Genomic DNA, 18002 nt, shown 5'->3' with positions numbered 1-18002 from the left:
CAGCTCTTACCCCATACTTTCCAGCAATGTTTCGTTGAGGCTCCTTACGCTGGAAGTCACGCACAATCAAATTTCGGACATGTGTTGAGATTCGCTTTCCGCCCATTTTCCGGAAGCTTCATCAGCGCCAAAAACACGTCACTATGTACGAAAAGTTGACTGAACAGCTACGAAAATTATGTTTGTATCAGATGTGAAAACCGAGGATTGCATCGAGGAAAAAAACACGGTAAAACAAATTTGCGTAAGTGGATTTTTTATGTCATATCAGCCCTTCCATACCAAACCGATATAGTGGTTCTTAGATTTTCGTGAAAAGTGGTAGTCTGCTTGCAGAAAATTGGGTTTTTCGTAATTATTGATTGTATTTGTTACATGGTTACATGGCTTTGGACTAGAGGGTGATATATTTTGTATAAAGATATGTGATTTTCGTCGCAGTCAGCTCAGCTTTCAAGAATAAAAATATAAAAATATATAGCGCCTTTAGTCCAGTGCCATGTAAACAATATAAAACAGATACAGGGGAACTTCGATATAACGTACCCTCGTTATAACGTACAATTCGATATAATGTACAATTCGATACAACGTACAATTTTGAAAGTAAAATGTACGTTATATCGAAGTTATCTTGTACAATCAATAACCAAAACAGAATCCATTTTTTTACAATTTTAATATTTTTCCAGACTAGCTAATGGAATTCATATTGATATATGATCCATCTGTATCGGTGAAGTAGTTCAATGTTTAGAATTTTTAAAAAGAGTCATTTTTGAAAGAAAAAAAAAGGAAGAAAGTTGATTTTTCGAACAACCTTAATATGAAAATGGGCATCCTAATGAAAAAATAAATAATACGGGTCAAATATTTCGCGAAAAGGAACAAAACTACAATTTTCCACGAAAATCTGAGAATCACAATATCAGTTCGGCATGGAAATGGCTGATATCTTCGTGCGCGAGATCGAGGATAGAAGGTAGGAAGATTCACGGGTTTTGGTTGTGTCAAACTTTGATTGAATTAGTAGCCAGGAAGATAGGAATTCACATATCAGGCAGACACGTCAGTTACCCAAATGGGACAAAATTGAATGTGTGAATAAATAACGTTGAAGTAGGATTTACAGAAACTAATTACACATTTGCAAAAAATATTTATCGCATTACATTCATCATTTGAAAAAAAACATGTCACGAATCAAAATGATTATTTTTTCTTTGATTTCTTCTTATATCAGGATAAGTATTCTATTGTCTATTATTCTTGGATTTTAGAGGAACATTATGGAAGTTTATCTCTTGTCCGCAATTGTAATTACTTTTTTTCACAATTAGGATGCTGAACACTTCATTTTTCTAAAACTTGAATGCAAGAGGAAAACTTTTCGTCTCAATCTAGATCATACGGAGTAAATAAAATTTATTTTTCAAGTGCATTTTACATAAAAAAAAGACTTGCAACAAGACGAGGGTATCGAAAATTTAAGGAACGTTTCTATCATATTATTGTATTATATTGAAATTCTTTGTCGGTTTCAATAGATATACCTACCTGCCACGATTTTAAGCGTTTTCTTTTGACGTAGGACTACGTCTTACATTAAGGGTGCCAAATCAGAAAACAGGTCACGTTTTTATGAAATAAAGTTAATGTTAATAACTTTTTTTGCTGCGAACGGATTTTAACGATTTGCATACCAATTGAATCGAAAATTTTCTAAGATTTGTTTTATATGCTATACATTTCAATCCCATAGTCTGTATATGGTTTAAATTGATTAAAATTAGAAGCATTCCCATTTCCCCATACATTTGCTTTGTCGATTTGTGTGCTTTCCCGAACAGAGCTGTCAATAACGAGCAACTTATGCAGCCGCTAGAAACAACGAAGGAGGATAGCGAAAAGAGAATATTTGCGAAGTAAGTAAGCTGTCGCTAGCGTATAAGTATTGCGTCTCCTCTGAGGAAAATTCTCAGAATCTTTCTGTGCCCGAAACAACAGGTCGCTTATTCTGCTCGTTTTTTGTTGTATGTTTCCCCTCGAGCTGTGAACGCTAGCGAATATTTCACTTGAAGTTTATCGCTGGCTGTGCATCTGTTAGACGCGTGTTTGATGCTTGTTGAATGGCGATGCCCGGAAGATGCCTCTCGTCAAATACTCAGTCCAATGCGTGCATTGATATAAAGAAACAAATTGCGACATATGACCAATTAGTGTATTGTTCTCGCAAAGGCAAGAAAGAATCGTTGCTTCTCGAAATGATTCTACAAAACCACGCAAGTCATTAAACCTTTTCAGGGTCCCCGGAACTTTTTACTAAAGAGTTATTTATGAACTTTCGACGTATTCGCAAATGATATCCGAAATGATAAACCAACAAATTTCAGAAAAAAAAAGATTGCGTAGTCCTACGTCCTAAGCGGTAGTGTCTCGGATAAAACCCCTCGATTTTTTTTTCTTCATAAAAAGAGATTGGATACGAAAAAAACCTTCGAAAATGAGAAAAAGCGCGACAGTTTCCGTAATTTGTACTTTTAGCTGTTTTAATGAAAAAAAGTTCAAATTCTAGCGTTAAGAATCATAAAAACTTTACTTTTGACGAGAAGTAAATTTGAATTATAATTAAGTTTAGAACACCTCTTCTTAGTTTCTATTGAAATGTCAATTGGGCCCTTATGATTTTGAACGCTATCATTAATTTTTGGAAAAATATGGTACATTCTTTTATATCCGACTATTTTTGCTTTTAATAACAAAGCTTTTCTTATGTAGTGGATTATTATAAGATATTATCTATTATTTATTATCTTGAAAATCCTCAAATCCACCTTTGAAATGCCCAAGAAAAGGCAATATTCTGAAGAAAGCCTAAATTGTTAATGGATCAATATGATGACAGTAAACTAAGAACTCAGAACTCAGCGTGTAAACAAGATACATTTCATAACAGTGGCGGGAAGTTATGAGGTAAGAAGTGTTTTGCGTTATTTTGAATAAATATTTGAAATTTTGGGGATGACGATTGAGATACACCCATACCTCGCTTTACGGCCTAGGTACGTTCCATGAAACTTGGTCACAAAGCGAAAAGCCGTATAAGAAATCATTTATTGTAATACAAATTCATACAAATTTAATGGGATCGGTTTCAAATTTGTTAAATATGTAACATGGTTTATCATTCACAATGCATTTTATCTTTCTATCTTTCTTTCTTTATCTTTCTAAATCAAAAATACATACATAACAAGTACATACATTTGTCCATAGAATAATAACAGAGTCTGTTATAAAATATAATGTTACGTAAAATATGTGTATGTATATTTGAGTGCCAATGAAATAGCCATCTTGAATTTTCAAACGGGATTTTCTTGAAAATGTTGATATTTTGCACAGAGTAGTTTTTCAAGGGAATCAACATTTTTCAAAAAGTTCCGTTTGAAAATTCGAGATGGTCATTTTCATTAGCACTCTGATATAAACCTATCAAGATATATCGACATAGAAAGAAAATTTTTTTGGCCGTTATAGCAAAACATTCTAGGCCGTAAATCGAAAACTGGCCTTTATTGAAGAGGGCCATTGTAGCGAAATGCCGTATAAAAAGCGGCCGTATAGCGAGGTATGGGTGTATTTGAAATGCTTAGAATGTCCGAAACTAAAATTCCAAGGAAACATTTATACGAAGGTAAATTATTTTGGTTTGTCCAGTCGAAAACATGATCATGGTTTGTCCACTTTTTTGAATGCTCTAATTCATCACACCTTTGTCAAATCAGGTATTCAAATGCTTCAAAACACATAAATAAAATTATCTTTTTCACGATTTACAGTTTTACGGATTCACATGTTTTAAAGGATTATAAAATACACCTTCTATTGGTGTCAATGCGCCCCTCATTTGAGCTAACTTTTAATCAATCACCAGATTATTATTTGGCACGTATTCAGACCTTTTCTGGATTGTAACACTTACAAATATTGTAAACATCATGCTTGCACACCATCTGTATCAGCTTATATAGCTAAACCATTAAATTAACGCATTTCGATGACCTCAATTCTGATCATGAGTTGTCCAATTCACTAATGTTGTTTTGTCCACATGATTTCTAAGACAACCGCTTGGCGCGCTGCAGTTTGTTTATTGTGTCCTTCGCGCATAGCAGAAATAAAGGTTCTTTGTGTTGAGTGTGTTGAAGTGAACACTTTTAAAATGCCCAAGAAAAGGCAATATTCTGAAGAAAGCCTAAATTATGAATGGATCAATATGGTGACAGTAAACTCAAGCAATGAGAAATGCAACATCTACCCGAAAATTCGAATTTTTTCATTCAAAAATGATGATTTCTAAAACCGGACAAACCATGATCATTTTTTGAGCAAACCATGATCAGAGGTGGTCAAAACATGATCATAATTTCTCTTTGAGGAAAATCGTTAAAAAACATAAAAAAAATTAATAATTTCAACGCCTTATCTGCCGTTCTACGCAGAGTTGTCCCATGTTCCAAAATAGGCAACTGAGAAAAACGCAATCAAAGTTTTCAGGCATATTTGCCTACCAGAAGCATTAAGCATTTCAGCTTGGCAATACACCGGGTTCTCATAAGCAGTAAACTATTGTCTAATGAAATGTGAAAAGTTACACTCACTTATTCTTATTAATCTTGATTACGGGCTTAAAATTCATGGTGGGACAATTATGCTTAGAATATCAACATGGGACAATTGAAGAAAAGTGAAAATGGTCAAAAAGTAACATGGGACAGCTATAAGTAGAACGGCAGTTATGGTAGTATTAAAAACTAGAGACTTGGGGCATTTTAACAAACCCAAACTCGTATCGATTATATGTGATTTTCATGAAGATAAATCGATTTGAATTTACTAGTTGCATAAAAACGCTCTGAATCGGACAAACCAATATCATTTACCCTTGTAGTTCATAGTGCGTATTCATTTTTGTGAAAACTTTCAAGAGCTTTTCGTAGAAATCGGATTATGGAAAAATTATCTATAAAGTATTTTCAACCAAAATATATTTTAGGATTTTCAATTTTACGTTTTATGAGTGAGCAGTTTGAGAAACTGACCAACTATGACAGAGCATTGGACAAAGCGTCAAAGATTTGCGGCTATTGATTTTGTGGAAGCCAACAGCATCCAGCACGGATTCAACCGAGCTACAAAACTGGCAAGAAGAGATTGATCATCTAGCTTCATGAGGAAGCTTCGCCTGTTTCTTTGAACCCCACAGCAACCCTGTCCAAAATTGTAGGATTCAACAAGGAGCTAGTCAATAAATATTTTGAAATTCCTTTCCTTTGCTTTTGAATGCCTTCAGCGACCTTTTGGCTTGTTTCGCATTCTGGGTACATGAATGGTGAGCAATTATTGGAATGGCTTCAACACTTATATTTGCCGCGGAACTCTCAGAACCGAAATTTAAAAAGATTGATAAACAAAAGTATATGATTGATTGGTAGGGAGAATGAATATATTATATTTTTTCTCGAAAGCAGCCGTATTTGAAATGTTAAAAAATTCAAACTGTATATAATCGAACCAGTATATAATCGAGTCTGTATATAATTGAGTTCGACCTGTATTATTTCAAAATGTATTTCTATATTACAAGTATGTGGATGGTCTCTTATTATAATTCTAGGTGCCGAGAATCAATCAGCACATTGATTTATCGTAACTAAATTCACACCGATAGATGGCATGATAAGATAATTTTCGACCATACCAACCGCCTCACCCACATAACATCATACAGCTTAGCTTAGATGATACCTACACACGCTTCTGAGTGTGCTTTCACCGGAAGTTATTGTAAGACAACCGTTAGGTGCGCACCTTAGCCCCGCACAACTCTATGTTGTTTCTCTACAAGACTGAAGTTGAAATTCTAACACAATTCAAAAAGAGTAAGCTTATAATATATTATCAGCAACCATAGTATACGAAGATACTTTACTTTAGCACTTTCCGAAGGAAGGAAGAAAACTTCATATCACCATAAATCTAAGTCTTCCGCTGTTTACCGTCATCCGAATCCCTGATGTTTTTCTAGCCAGAAAAAAATCGCTCCGTATGTATGATTCACGCATTGGACATATTCTCCGAAGTGGCTCCTTCGAAATAATATGTGTTGCAGGGTAAGACTGAGTGCTTTCAATTTTCAGAATGACGATACGATATTATTTTAAATATTCGACATACTTCAACATAGCACTTCAGCCAATTTAGAATTGTTCAAGGCTTTCTAAGAAATAAGCGCTCACCTGAAGTGATTTGGACTCGTCTGGTTTATCCCGGGAGATCTGAGAGTGTGCAAACATGCAACGGGTTGATGATACTTTGTATCGCAAACGTATAAAAAGAAGTAAAATTCCCCGGAAAATTTCGCACTTTGTACCAGCGGTGTTTGGCACATTAAAGACAGCGAATAAACAAATATGTGTAAACGCAGTTGGGATGCGAATTCCAGGTAACCTTCAAATTAATTCAACGCTCTGCACTTGGATATAATCTAATGGCTTGCACTTGAAGTAAACCAAACAAGACAAGATACTTGAAACACGCCTCCCACATCACTGTACGCACGAAGCTCATCCAGATCGAGATATTATCTCCGCTTAGATAGAACAAAGCCAATCTTCAAGTAGTTGAAATTGCGCGCAGTGAGCTCGTAGGGCATAATTAGATTAATTTGAAAATTACTTACCATTATCAATTTGCTTTGAACTGTTGTAATGCATTGAGTTCATACTGTCCAACAGTTGCCGCCTTTCCGCACTTTCTTTTTTACCAAAACGGACCATTTCGAGTGATGAATACGATGAAGTTTTATTCAATGTCACAAGTTCATAATTTTCACAAATTAGAAAAGGGATACAACAAAAAGATTTTCACTGGGTGTATTTCCACCAGATAGCACCAATCGGATCTCACATTTTTTTCCAGATAATGTGAACAACTGAATCAAACAACTCATAACCACTGCAACAGACTAATAAAGCACAATAACAGAACATGATACGAACACGAGACGAGGTGAGCTTCAATCAGATGAACGAACCGAGACGGACAGAAGCAGTGGAAAACCTCACTCACTATTTTGTCAAACACTAGACAGATTCACTCTGGCCACTGATGAAACAAAACACGCACCCATCAATCTCACATCAGCGGCAAAATAAAACATATTTACGCGAACCGAAGTGAAAATAACTGAAATTGATGAAATTTTTCTTCTAAAAATACACCGTCGTTTCCTCTCAGACGGATCCTCCAAAGAAGACGATCACTATTTTTTTAGAAGTAACCTGTCCCGTTTTCCAACAATCCCACCAACCACGCGAGTGTAACCACTTTGTGTTCACATATGATACCGACTTCCGTCGTGTGTCCGTCTCCTTCAAAGAAATATTACTATCGCCCGCACAAATCGTGTGTGTGTGTGTGTCGACTCCGGAGCGCCACATCGGACAGGAATGGAAAACCACGCGCTCTCAAACGCCTCACCCGAATCGTCCGAGGAAAGCTTCTGTACTGAATGTTGTTGATGGTGCGTCAAAATTTCCGCCGCGATGAAAAACCACGCTTTCCACGACACACCGTTCGCTTTCCCGCAGCATCCCGCGGACTTCTTCGATCTTCGTTCGGTCGGCGAACGGTCGTCGGATGCGACCAAGTAACCGACTGATACAGGCGTGAAGTTCACTTCAGATCACTAGGAGGCGCCATCCGGCGAGAGTGTGAGGCCAACCATGGATAACGTAACGCGATTGGTTTGTTGTGACGAAAAATGCCAAAATATTTCATTTTTTTCGCACCACGACTCACAAATTCGCAGAGAGGGTTGTTGTTTTGTTTTCAGATAGAAAATAATCGTTTATCGGTAAACAATTGTGAATTAATAGGTAGCGATTGAGATCTAGAGACTGAAATGAATCAATTTTTGTCTTGAAGGTTTAGGTTCTGCATCACAAAAAATTGATTTTAGCGTGTTGATATCAATTCTTGTGGAATGTTTGTTGATATTCTTGATTTGTTCCAAAAACGTCACAATGTGATGTTACTTGTTACTTGTAAACAATTCTCCACATCATTATGATTGAATGCTTTCATCGCTGTCAGCTGCATTTTGTGCGATAAAATTAAGACATTCGACGCAACAAAGCGACTCAATAAGGTGATTTTGATGCAAGACCACGCTCGGCCACATGTTGCTCGAGTCTAAGAAACTATAAAATAGCAATACAATTTTCAAAACAATTCTCAGCCTCAGTATGGATGTGTACTGTCGACTACTCGCTGTCTAGAGCGACACCGAAACACTAAACTTACTGAATATCCAAGCAATTTTGACGTAGGGCTGCGTCTTTCAGTAAGAGTACAAAATCAGAAAACAGGATACGATTTTATGAAATAAAGCTAACGTAAATAACTACCTTCATTTCGAATGAATTTCTTCTAGATTCGTTTGAAATCCTATACATTGCGATTCTCTAATCCACCAACATTTTAAATTAACCAAAATTAAATGCATTCCCATTTTCCCCAACATTTATTCTACCCATTTGTGTGTTTACCTACCTATGCTGAAAAATAAGGCGCAACCTATGCATATCCTTCCTTTGCTTTTTTGACGTAGAACTACTTCTTTCATTAAGGATGCCAAATCAGAAAACACGTTTTTATGAAATAAAATAACGTTAATAACTATTTTTGCCGCGAACGGATTTTGGCGATTTACAGACCAAACGAATCGGAAATTCCTTAAGATTTGTTTGATATGCTATACATTATAATCCCATAATCCGTATATGGTTTAAATTAATGAAAATAGGAAGCATTCCTATTTCCTCATACATTTGTTCTGTCCATTTGTGTGCTTCCCCGAACAGAGCTGTCAATAACGAGCAACTTATCGACGAGCAACGGAGGTGAAATCGTAAGATGTAAAGTCTCCGTGAACAAAGGAAAAAAAGAAGAAAGAAGGGAATATTTGCCTAGAGTATAAACAGTGGATCTCGCTGAGGCAAACTTTCATTCTTCGTGAGGAAATCGACTGAACAACATCGTTGCTGGGCGGACTGGACGGCGAGGGATCGAATGCCTTTCTCAAGCCCCTGGGGGTGGAGGAGTAATATTATGGATAAGGTAAAGTTTTCCAAGGGCCTTTGTGAAGGATAGAAACGAATGAACTGAAGAAGTTTAAAGTATCACTGCGTGATTCATAACCCGTACGTAAAAATAGTGCATCTTCGCTACGTCGAAACCCTATTTATATCTGCTCCCGTGTGCATTAGCCCTGTAACGATGCAACAATCGCCTAATTTTTTATGCTATGATTGATGATTGTTTGGTGTTGCAAATTATGCAGTCGTAATTATAAATATAAACAAGGAAGGGAGATAGTGGGAGGAAAATATTTACACTAGGGTATTGATAATGAATCTCTGCTGAGGCAAATGTTCAGCCTTTTCCCAAGCATTTAAATTCATTTGTTTTCTGTCATCAATGCATTGAACTGACGCTATGGTGAAGCAGATGTTAGGGTTGTGCCAATTATTTGGGGAATACCAAGTTATTCAATAAGTTATATTAAGTTATTAATTTATTTGGGCTCGCGTGCCAGTCGAAAAACTGCTTTAAATGTTCTGAAATGTTGTATGTGATTTGGTTTCGCTTGCCAGTAGCAAATCTTTCTCCACTAAGGCTGCGCTTTTCTCGAGCATGTATTGTTCTGCGAGTACATTCTACAATATAAAAAAACATTTCAGGGCGACCAAACCGGTAGAATGGTTATTCCAAAATTTTCGTAGCATTATAAAATATCCTCGGTAATAAACAAGCGGCTTGAATTAAACTACAGGGTAGTTCTACGTCAACAATGCGGTCGTGTCTTAAACAGAACCTCTTATAATGTTTTTGTATTAGCTTTCAATTTTTCAGTTCTTTCACCTCAAGCCCTAAATAGGGCCAAGGTGGACAAACTTAAAGTAAAAACTCCTCCATGCCTTGAAAAAGACAAAAAAAAGACGCTTAGCTTGAAATTTCTATACTGTGCGCTAGTTCGTTCTATCCTGGAATTTGCTCCTGTTGTATGGTGCCCTTTCCCCAGCATTTGGAAAGCGCGCATTGAATCTGTACAAAGAAAGTTTGTACGTCGTGCTTTGAGGAATCTTCCATGGCGGAATCCAAGGGAGTTGCCTCCTTACGAGGAACGCTGTAACCTGCTGCGAATTGATACTCTGGAAAACAGGCGATCTGCAGCACAAGCCATGTTCGTTGCGAAGCTGTTGAGGAACGAGATTGACTCCCCTTTCTTGCTAGCTAATCTAAACATGTATGCTCCAGAACGCACCCTACGTCATCGTGATTTCCTTAGGCTCGATTTCCGGAATAAAGGGTGTGTCACATCAAATTGCATCACGGAAAAAACGCTGTAGAAATTCGCCCAGTAGACCGAACCTTTTGAAAATTTTAGACAGTAAAATAAAAACTATTATACAACTTTTGGCATTTTCTTTTTATTCATACTTCGAGCCCAAGCCCGTATGCTCGTACCTTCCTCTTTACCCCGTCCATAAGGTTCTGTACAACGTCAGGTTGTAGTTTTTTTTTGAACAGAAATCCATTTTCTCTTGAAGTCCGCCTCCGATTTGACAACTTTTGGGTTCTTCCGGAGGGCCTGCTTCATAATCGCCCAATATTTCTCTATTGGGCGAAGCTCCGGCGCGTTGGGCGGGTTCATTTCCTTTGGCACGAAGGTGACCCCGTTGGCTTCGTACCACTCCAACACGTCCTTTGAATAGTGGCACGAAGCGAGATCCGGCCAGAAAATGGTCGGACCCTCGTGCTGCTTCGATAGTGGTAATAAGCGCTTCTGTAGGCACTCCTTAAGGTAAACCTGCCCGTTTACCGTGCCGGTCATCACGAAGAGGGCGCTCCGCTTTCCGCAAGAGCAGATGGCTTGCCACACCATGTACTTTTTGGCAAACTTGGATAGTTTCTGCTTGCGAATCTCCTCCGGAACGCTGAATTTGTCCTCTGCGGAGAAGAACAACAGGCCCGGCAGCTGACGAAAGTCCGCTTTGACGTAGGTTTCGTCGTCCATTACCAGGCAATGCGGCTTCGTCAGCACTTCGGTGTACAGCTTCCGGGCTCGCGTCTTCCCCACCATGTTTTGGCTTTCGTCGCGGTTAGAAGCCTTCTGAACCTTGTATGTACGCAGGCCCTCCCAGTGCTTGGTCCGCTGGACGAATGAACTTGACAAATTCAGCTTATTGGCGACATCCCGGACCGAACTTCTCGGATCACGTCTAAACTGCTTAACTACGCGCTTGTGATCTTTTAACTGACGGAGCATCCATTTTTGCCGTTCTTCACCTTCCGGTCGATGGTTAGGTTCTCGAAGTATCGTTTTAGTACTCTGCTGACCGTGGATTGAACGTTTCCCAGCATCTTACCGATGTCCCGATGTAACAACTCCGGATTCTCGAAATGAGTGCGCAGGATTAATTCACGACGCTCTTTTTCGTTTGACGACATTTTTCCAAATTTACGAAAAATTGACAGTGAAGCATGGCCAACGTGATCTATACACTCTTATCTGATTATAAGCGAAAGCTGAAGATATAATTCCTAAAAATAAAATTTCTACAGCGTTTCTTCCGTGATGCAATTTGATTGAGACACACCCTTTAGTTTGCATGGCCAGCATGATCCGTTGGAGTTTATGTCTGCTAAATCCATTGGGATTTTCTCATCTTCGGCTAGCAATGCGCTTCGGATTAGATTAAATGATCATTTCAGAATAAGTTGACACTCGCAATGCGTGTATTTGATACTGACTTGATTAGGTCCATTAAGACAATTTGATGTCAGATGGATTAAATAAAATAAAATTTTAAAAAAATATAGGAGGTTGTGTCCAAGATACGACCGCATTGTTGACGTAGAACTACGCTGTTATTTTATATAAGTCGCTTGTTTATACCTTCGGATATTATTCTATAATGCTGTGAAATTTTTGAAACAACTGCTTAGTAGAATAATCTTTGAAATGGTTTTTCATTGTAAAATCAGTTGACGATGTTGACGAAAAAAGTTGCATTACTTTCTCATGCTCGAGAGAAGCGCAGCTGTCACCCTTAGTGGAGGAATTTTTGCTACTGGTAAGCGAAACCTAATCACATACAAAATTCCAGAACGACATTTACTTTCTTGGTGACTAAACAAGCGAAATAAACTCTTTTTGTTAATATCAACAACCTCGAAAACAGTAGCAATACTTCATTATGATCAATATTAGCGCAAATGCAATTCTAGTTGAAGGCAGTTTTGCGACTGGCACGCGAACCTAAATAACTTATAACATTCCAGTAAGACATTCAAGATACTTGGTATTCCCCAATTTTTTTTTTTTTTTTTGAGCATAACCTTAACGCCTGCTTCGCCATAACGTCAGTTTAATGCATTGCATTGATGCATTCTCAAAGGCACCAAAGAAGCCGTTTACATTTTCGACCGACGCGCCGAAATCGCCTATTTTGCTGTTGTTCGATGCGGTGTCACACTCGCGAAAGCTCGGTTCAGTGCGAGCGCTTTTCACTACACCAACATCGCGTGCATCATTAGATGACGCTTGCCTCGAAATTTCATTGCCCCTGGCAATGCGTTCTTTTTTTGCAGGGCTAGAGCCTGCCTCCCTCTTCTTCTTGCTCATCACACACTACGCGAAACGTCTAATTTATGACGCGGGAAGAAAAAGCAAACGACGATATCCAAGTTGGGTTACCACTGGTGGAGTCCAATCTTAGATCGAAGCGCAACGAAAGCAAAGTGAACTGGATTGCTCAATAGTCCGATGCCGAATGAAAGTTTGCCTCAGCGAGATCCACTGTTTATACTCAAGGCAAATATTCCCCTTCATTCTTCTACTTTTCCTTTGTTCACGGCGACTTCAAATCCTACGATTTCCCCTTCGTTGGTCGTCGATAAGTTGCTCGTTATTCACAGCTCTGTTCGGGAAGCACACAAATAGACAGAACAAATGTATGGGAAAATGGAAACGCCTAAAGTTTTCATGAATTTTAACCATTTACAAACCAGGGGATTCTAATGTATAGCATATTAAACAAATCTTAAGTAATTTCCGATTCGTTTAGTATGTAAATCGCTACAATCCATTCGCGGCAAAAATAGTTATTAACGTTAACTTTATTTCATAAAAACGTGACCTGTTTTCTGATTTGGCACCCTTAATGAAAGACGTAGTTCTATGTCAATAAAAAATAAAATGTTCCTTACGGTCCCGATACCGTTACGTCATCGCATAAATTTGGTTTCAAAATGTTGAAGGGTTGTGTCCGATACACGGCCGCATAATTGACGTAGCATAATGTTACGATATTTGCAGCATATTGATTTTGAACTTTTTTGAAAAAAGTCACAGGAGGGTTGTGTCCGAGACACGACCACATAATTGACGTAGGATTCCGTTAGGTTATCTGTTGATTTTGGATAATTACATCGTTAAACTCTTTGATAATGTTTAGGTGGACTTGAAAAGGGCCGTTTTGTTTGGATGTTGGGTATTTGTTCATTCCACCAGTGTTTAACGGGTGATGATGACAGAAGGATGATAAACAGTCGTTGGATGGTGCGTTTCAGATAAAGGATACCGAAGTGGAACGAGATATGATGAGAACCGCCCTCTATAATCCTATAATCCGAGATGCCTCTTGTGATATGTATTGATGATATAAAGAAAAAACAGGAAGTGGGTTATATCTATGGTATAACCGCAAGGGTGACGTAGGACTATCGTTGATTTAGAGATCATTTGTTTGAAGTTGAATCTGAATTCATTCTGAATGAATGAATATTTGGAGAACTTCGAAAACGAGAGCGTTACGTTGGAGCCACAAGGTTTTATGCATCCAATATTGGATACGGAAATATCCTACTGATGGGGAAGAATAATCTTCAGAAGCTATCCTGTTAATTGCGATTGATTGAAAAATCACAAAACCAAATGTATTTGGTCACAGTGTTTCATGGATAGAAAACATTAAAATAAACTCTTTCACATGAATGTAATTTCAAATTCCCAGAGGAACTGGCAGATTATTTTCAGTAACGATTAGATATTTCCACATTTTCCTCGATACTGGAAGCCCACCAGTGGTTAATGCTAACTCGATAACCATCTGTTAATAGCACTTGATTGAAACATATTTGGTCACAGTGTTACATGGATAGAAAACATTCAATTAAACTCTTTCACATGAATATATTTTGAAAATTCCCAGAGGAACTGGCAGATTATTTTCAGTAACGATTAGTTATTTCCACATTTTCCTCGATACTGGAAGCCCACCAACTCGATGCCAACTCGATAACCACCTGTTAATAGCACTTGATTGAAATATATTTGGTCACAGTGTTACATGGATAGAAAACATTCAATTAAACTCTTTCACATGAATATATTTTGAAAATTCCCAGAGGAACTGGCAGATTATTTTCCAGCAATGATTAGATCTTTCCGGAACTTTCCCGATGCTGAATGGCATCCTAACGGAAAGAGTTCTGCGCGTGTATGTGTCGATCCTTCGCCGTCCACCTCCTCCAGCACGTTAGGCAACGATGTTGTCTTGTCGATGTCCTCACAAAAAATGAATGTGTCTCACCACCAGAATATCGCTTAAGTATGCTTTTTGTGTGTGATTGAATCGAGAGAAGGTGTGGTTTACGATGGCAATTTGGAAGGCAAACTAGAGGGGAATGAACTCTCTGAGCTCGGAACTTTCGGCGACTGAGCAATAATCGATTGCTGACGCATACAATATTGGATACGGAAATATCCTACTGATGGGGAAGAATAATCTTCTGAAGCAATCCTGTTAATTGCGATTGATTGAAAAACCACAAAACCAAATGTATTTGGTCACAGTGTTACATGGATAGAAAACATTCAATTCAACTCTTTCACATGAATATATTTTGAAAATTCCCAAAGGAACTGGCAGATTATTTTCAGTAACGATTAGATATTTCCACATTTTCCTCGATACTGGAAGCCCACCAGTGGTTAATGCTAACTCGATAACCATCTGTTAATAGCACTTGATTGAAACATATTTGGTCACAGTGTTACATGGATAGAAAACATTCAATTTAACTCTTTCACATGAATATATTTTGAAAATTCCCAGAGGAACTGGCAGATTATTTTCAGTAACGATTAGTTATTTCCACATTTTCCTCGATACTGGAAGCCCACCAGTGGTTAATGCCAACTCGATAACCACCTGTTAATAGCCGCGCGTGTATGTGTGTGTAGCGATGTCTTCCCAGGGAACCGTTTGTGGCATCACTCTCCTCCTGATAGATTCCCTTCTGGCCTAGGGTGCACAAACAGGCTCTTGGTGACACCGTTCATCCGCGCTTTCATGATAAATAAAGAGCTTCACCGCAACAGCGACAACATGCTCCAATCGCTGTTCAATTAGAACTGAGTGGATTTCCGAGCGCCGCTCGCTTATATACCGATTGGTGATTTCAATAGCCTGTTTTGAAAGCAATTTTAAGACTATTGAAACAAGTTTTTGGATCAAAAAGTAACAAGTATATAACGCGTAGACATTTTATCTTTCGAATGAAGTGTTTATCATACCATTTCGTTCAGTTGTTTAGGAGTTATTAACGCTCAAAATCTCGGTCTCCGGCGTAACGCTTTCGTTTTCGAAACTTTGATTTTACACCCCGGTATAGAAATGAAAGACGTAGTCCTACGTCAAAAAATTCACCAATGTAATATAAGATAATTATTAATACCGAACACAATTATCAATTTTTCTTATCAGTAAAAACATGTTACTTTAATATAGCGAAAATATATTTGAAACGGGAAAGGTAATTTTCTTTTATAATTTTTACTTTCTGATTGTTTATTCAACCCAATGCGAATTTTAATTGGAATAACAATACTTAATACTATATGTACACCTAATACTATATGTACTATATGTAGTGAGACTCTATGTTGTACGGGAAAGGGTTAACACAACGGCTATCGTATACAATTTTACACCTACCCTTGTGCTAAATTTTTCACAATACACGATCGGACATTGATATGGAGTTTCACGTAGCAACCAACATAAAAGTACCAAATTTAAATTTTATTTGCTAGAATTATTCGTATTCTTACTTGCAATATAAAAATGCCCCCGACTTTCATGCATTTGCAATGTCGATTTCCATCAGGCAGCTTGGTTTTGATGTCTCTGTTTGGGAACACATCTCGGCGGAAGCAAAAGCTCCCCCTACTTCCATAAATTTGCTATGCCGATTTCCACGCCGCATGTGTCGTCAATTTCGACCAATCAGAAGTGGGTATTTCCGTTAGGATAGGGGTGGAGATTTTTCAATTGTTTGATAGTTAGTTTAATGATGCATATTATTTTATTCAATGTAAAAAATTGTTATGGAGTGCCGAAATAGATTGAAGCAAAAATTTCATCAATCCATCATGAAATGACTGAGCAATAAGCGTTTGAAATTGGACAATTTTCGCGATGTACTCGATTCTCGATTTTCAATTTGTACCCCAATATGTTCCCGAAAGACGTAATCGTACATCAAAAGACATGCTGCAGTCTCAGTCAACGTCCTTGCTGCTGACGGCTTTATTCTACACATTGCGAGTTCTTTTAAAATTTTAACATACGCTTAACAGATAGTTATAGAGAGTAAATGATAACCTAAAAATTGAAGATGTAACGAAATTATGGAAGATTTCGAACACTTATACCTTACCAGGTGGGAAGACTCTGTGTAGCGTGCATAAAAGCCTTAGGCTACATAACACTTAAAAGATCACTCAGTTTAGTCTTGGCTTAAGATAATACTTTGAAATTATCAAACCGTCTTTTTAAATGCTACGAGACTGTTGATTCAGATCTTGCAATTATGTGTGTAAGTATGTGTTTGTAAATGTATTTAATTTTTGTTCATGCACTCTGTTTAGCGAACGATTCAGAGCTCGATTCATGCTTCATGTAAATTCGTGGACTCGCGATATTCAGTCGACTTACATTTGTCGTAGCCCTTTGCGTAAAATAATTCTAAAATAATCTAAAATAACTTCAAGACCTTCGTCTACAATGCGGTCATGATACCTTAGTTCTAATCTATATAATTTACACACAATATATCAAAACTCGTGTTTGATATGACGAATTTCACCATGTCTCAGATTGTGGGTGTAAAAACATTGACCACTTAGGCGGCTCGCACACCGGAGCAATAAGCAACTAGCAACTGTTAACATGCAATAAGCAATATTATCGCCAATGGATTTTTCCATTTAATTTTGTTGATCTCGCACACCGACGCAATACGATATCGCTGTCGCCTTTACAGAGCAACACATGTCGCTAGCAACACGGCGTGTCGGTTGAAGAGCAACTTATCGCCCATATTTTGACAAGTTTCGTACATTAAGCCGATTGTCTGCATAATTTCAGGGTTTTTTATTGCTCTGGTATGCGAAAAACAACAAAATAAGTTGCCTGTTGTATATTGCGTATTGCAGTTTGCTAGTTGCTTATTGCTGCGGTGTGCGAGCCGCCTTAAACAACTTGCATACTTGAAATCTCCAAAACAAATCTACACCCAAAGTTAAATTTTAGCACATGTTATGGCATCCAGATTTATTACTTCAAATGAGCCGAAAAATAATATATATATAAATATATATATATATATATATATATATATATATATATATATATATATATATATATATATATATATATATATATATATATATATATATATATATATATATATATATATATATATATATATATATATATATATATATATATATATATATATATGCTAGAGCCAATATGAGCGAGCGACACAGGTGACATATTAAAACTTTTGGCATAGTTTGC

The 18002-nt window shown here is 37.5% G+C and overlaps 1 protein-coding gene across 6 annotated transcripts in view; it reads right to left on the bottom strand.

Annotated features, from left to right (window-relative positions):
* LOC129773409 (protein PALS2) overlaps positions 1–18002 on the bottom strand; it is a 146335-nt gene that overhangs the window by 71787 nt on the left and 56546 nt on the right. The window contains exons 1-2 of one of the 6 annotated variants that reach the window (XM_055777010.1): positions 16250–16298; positions 6746–6820 (exon numbers count right to left, since the gene is read on the bottom strand). The exons of 3 other annotated variants lie outside the window; for them this stretch is intronic. In XM_055777010.1, the coding sequence (XP_055632985.1) occupies positions 6746–6820; positions 16250–16283 (109 nt within the window). In that variant the 5' untranslated portion in view covers positions 16284–16298. Of the gene's footprint in view, positions 1–6745; positions 7031–16249; positions 16299–18002 lie in introns of those variants that run through there. 2 more of the 6 variants (XM_055777011.1, XM_055777012.1) reach the window with 2 other exon arrangements.

This window comes from Toxorhynchites rutilus, chromosome 3 (genome assembly GCF_029784135.1).
Source record: "Toxorhynchites rutilus septentrionalis strain SRP chromosome 3, ASM2978413v1, whole genome shotgun sequence".
NCBI lineage: Eukaryota > Metazoa > Arthropoda > Insecta > Diptera > Culicidae > Toxorhynchites > Toxorhynchites rutilus.
Note: the sequence above shows the minus strand (reverse complement) of the source record. Positions and strands in the feature narration are given on the sequence as shown.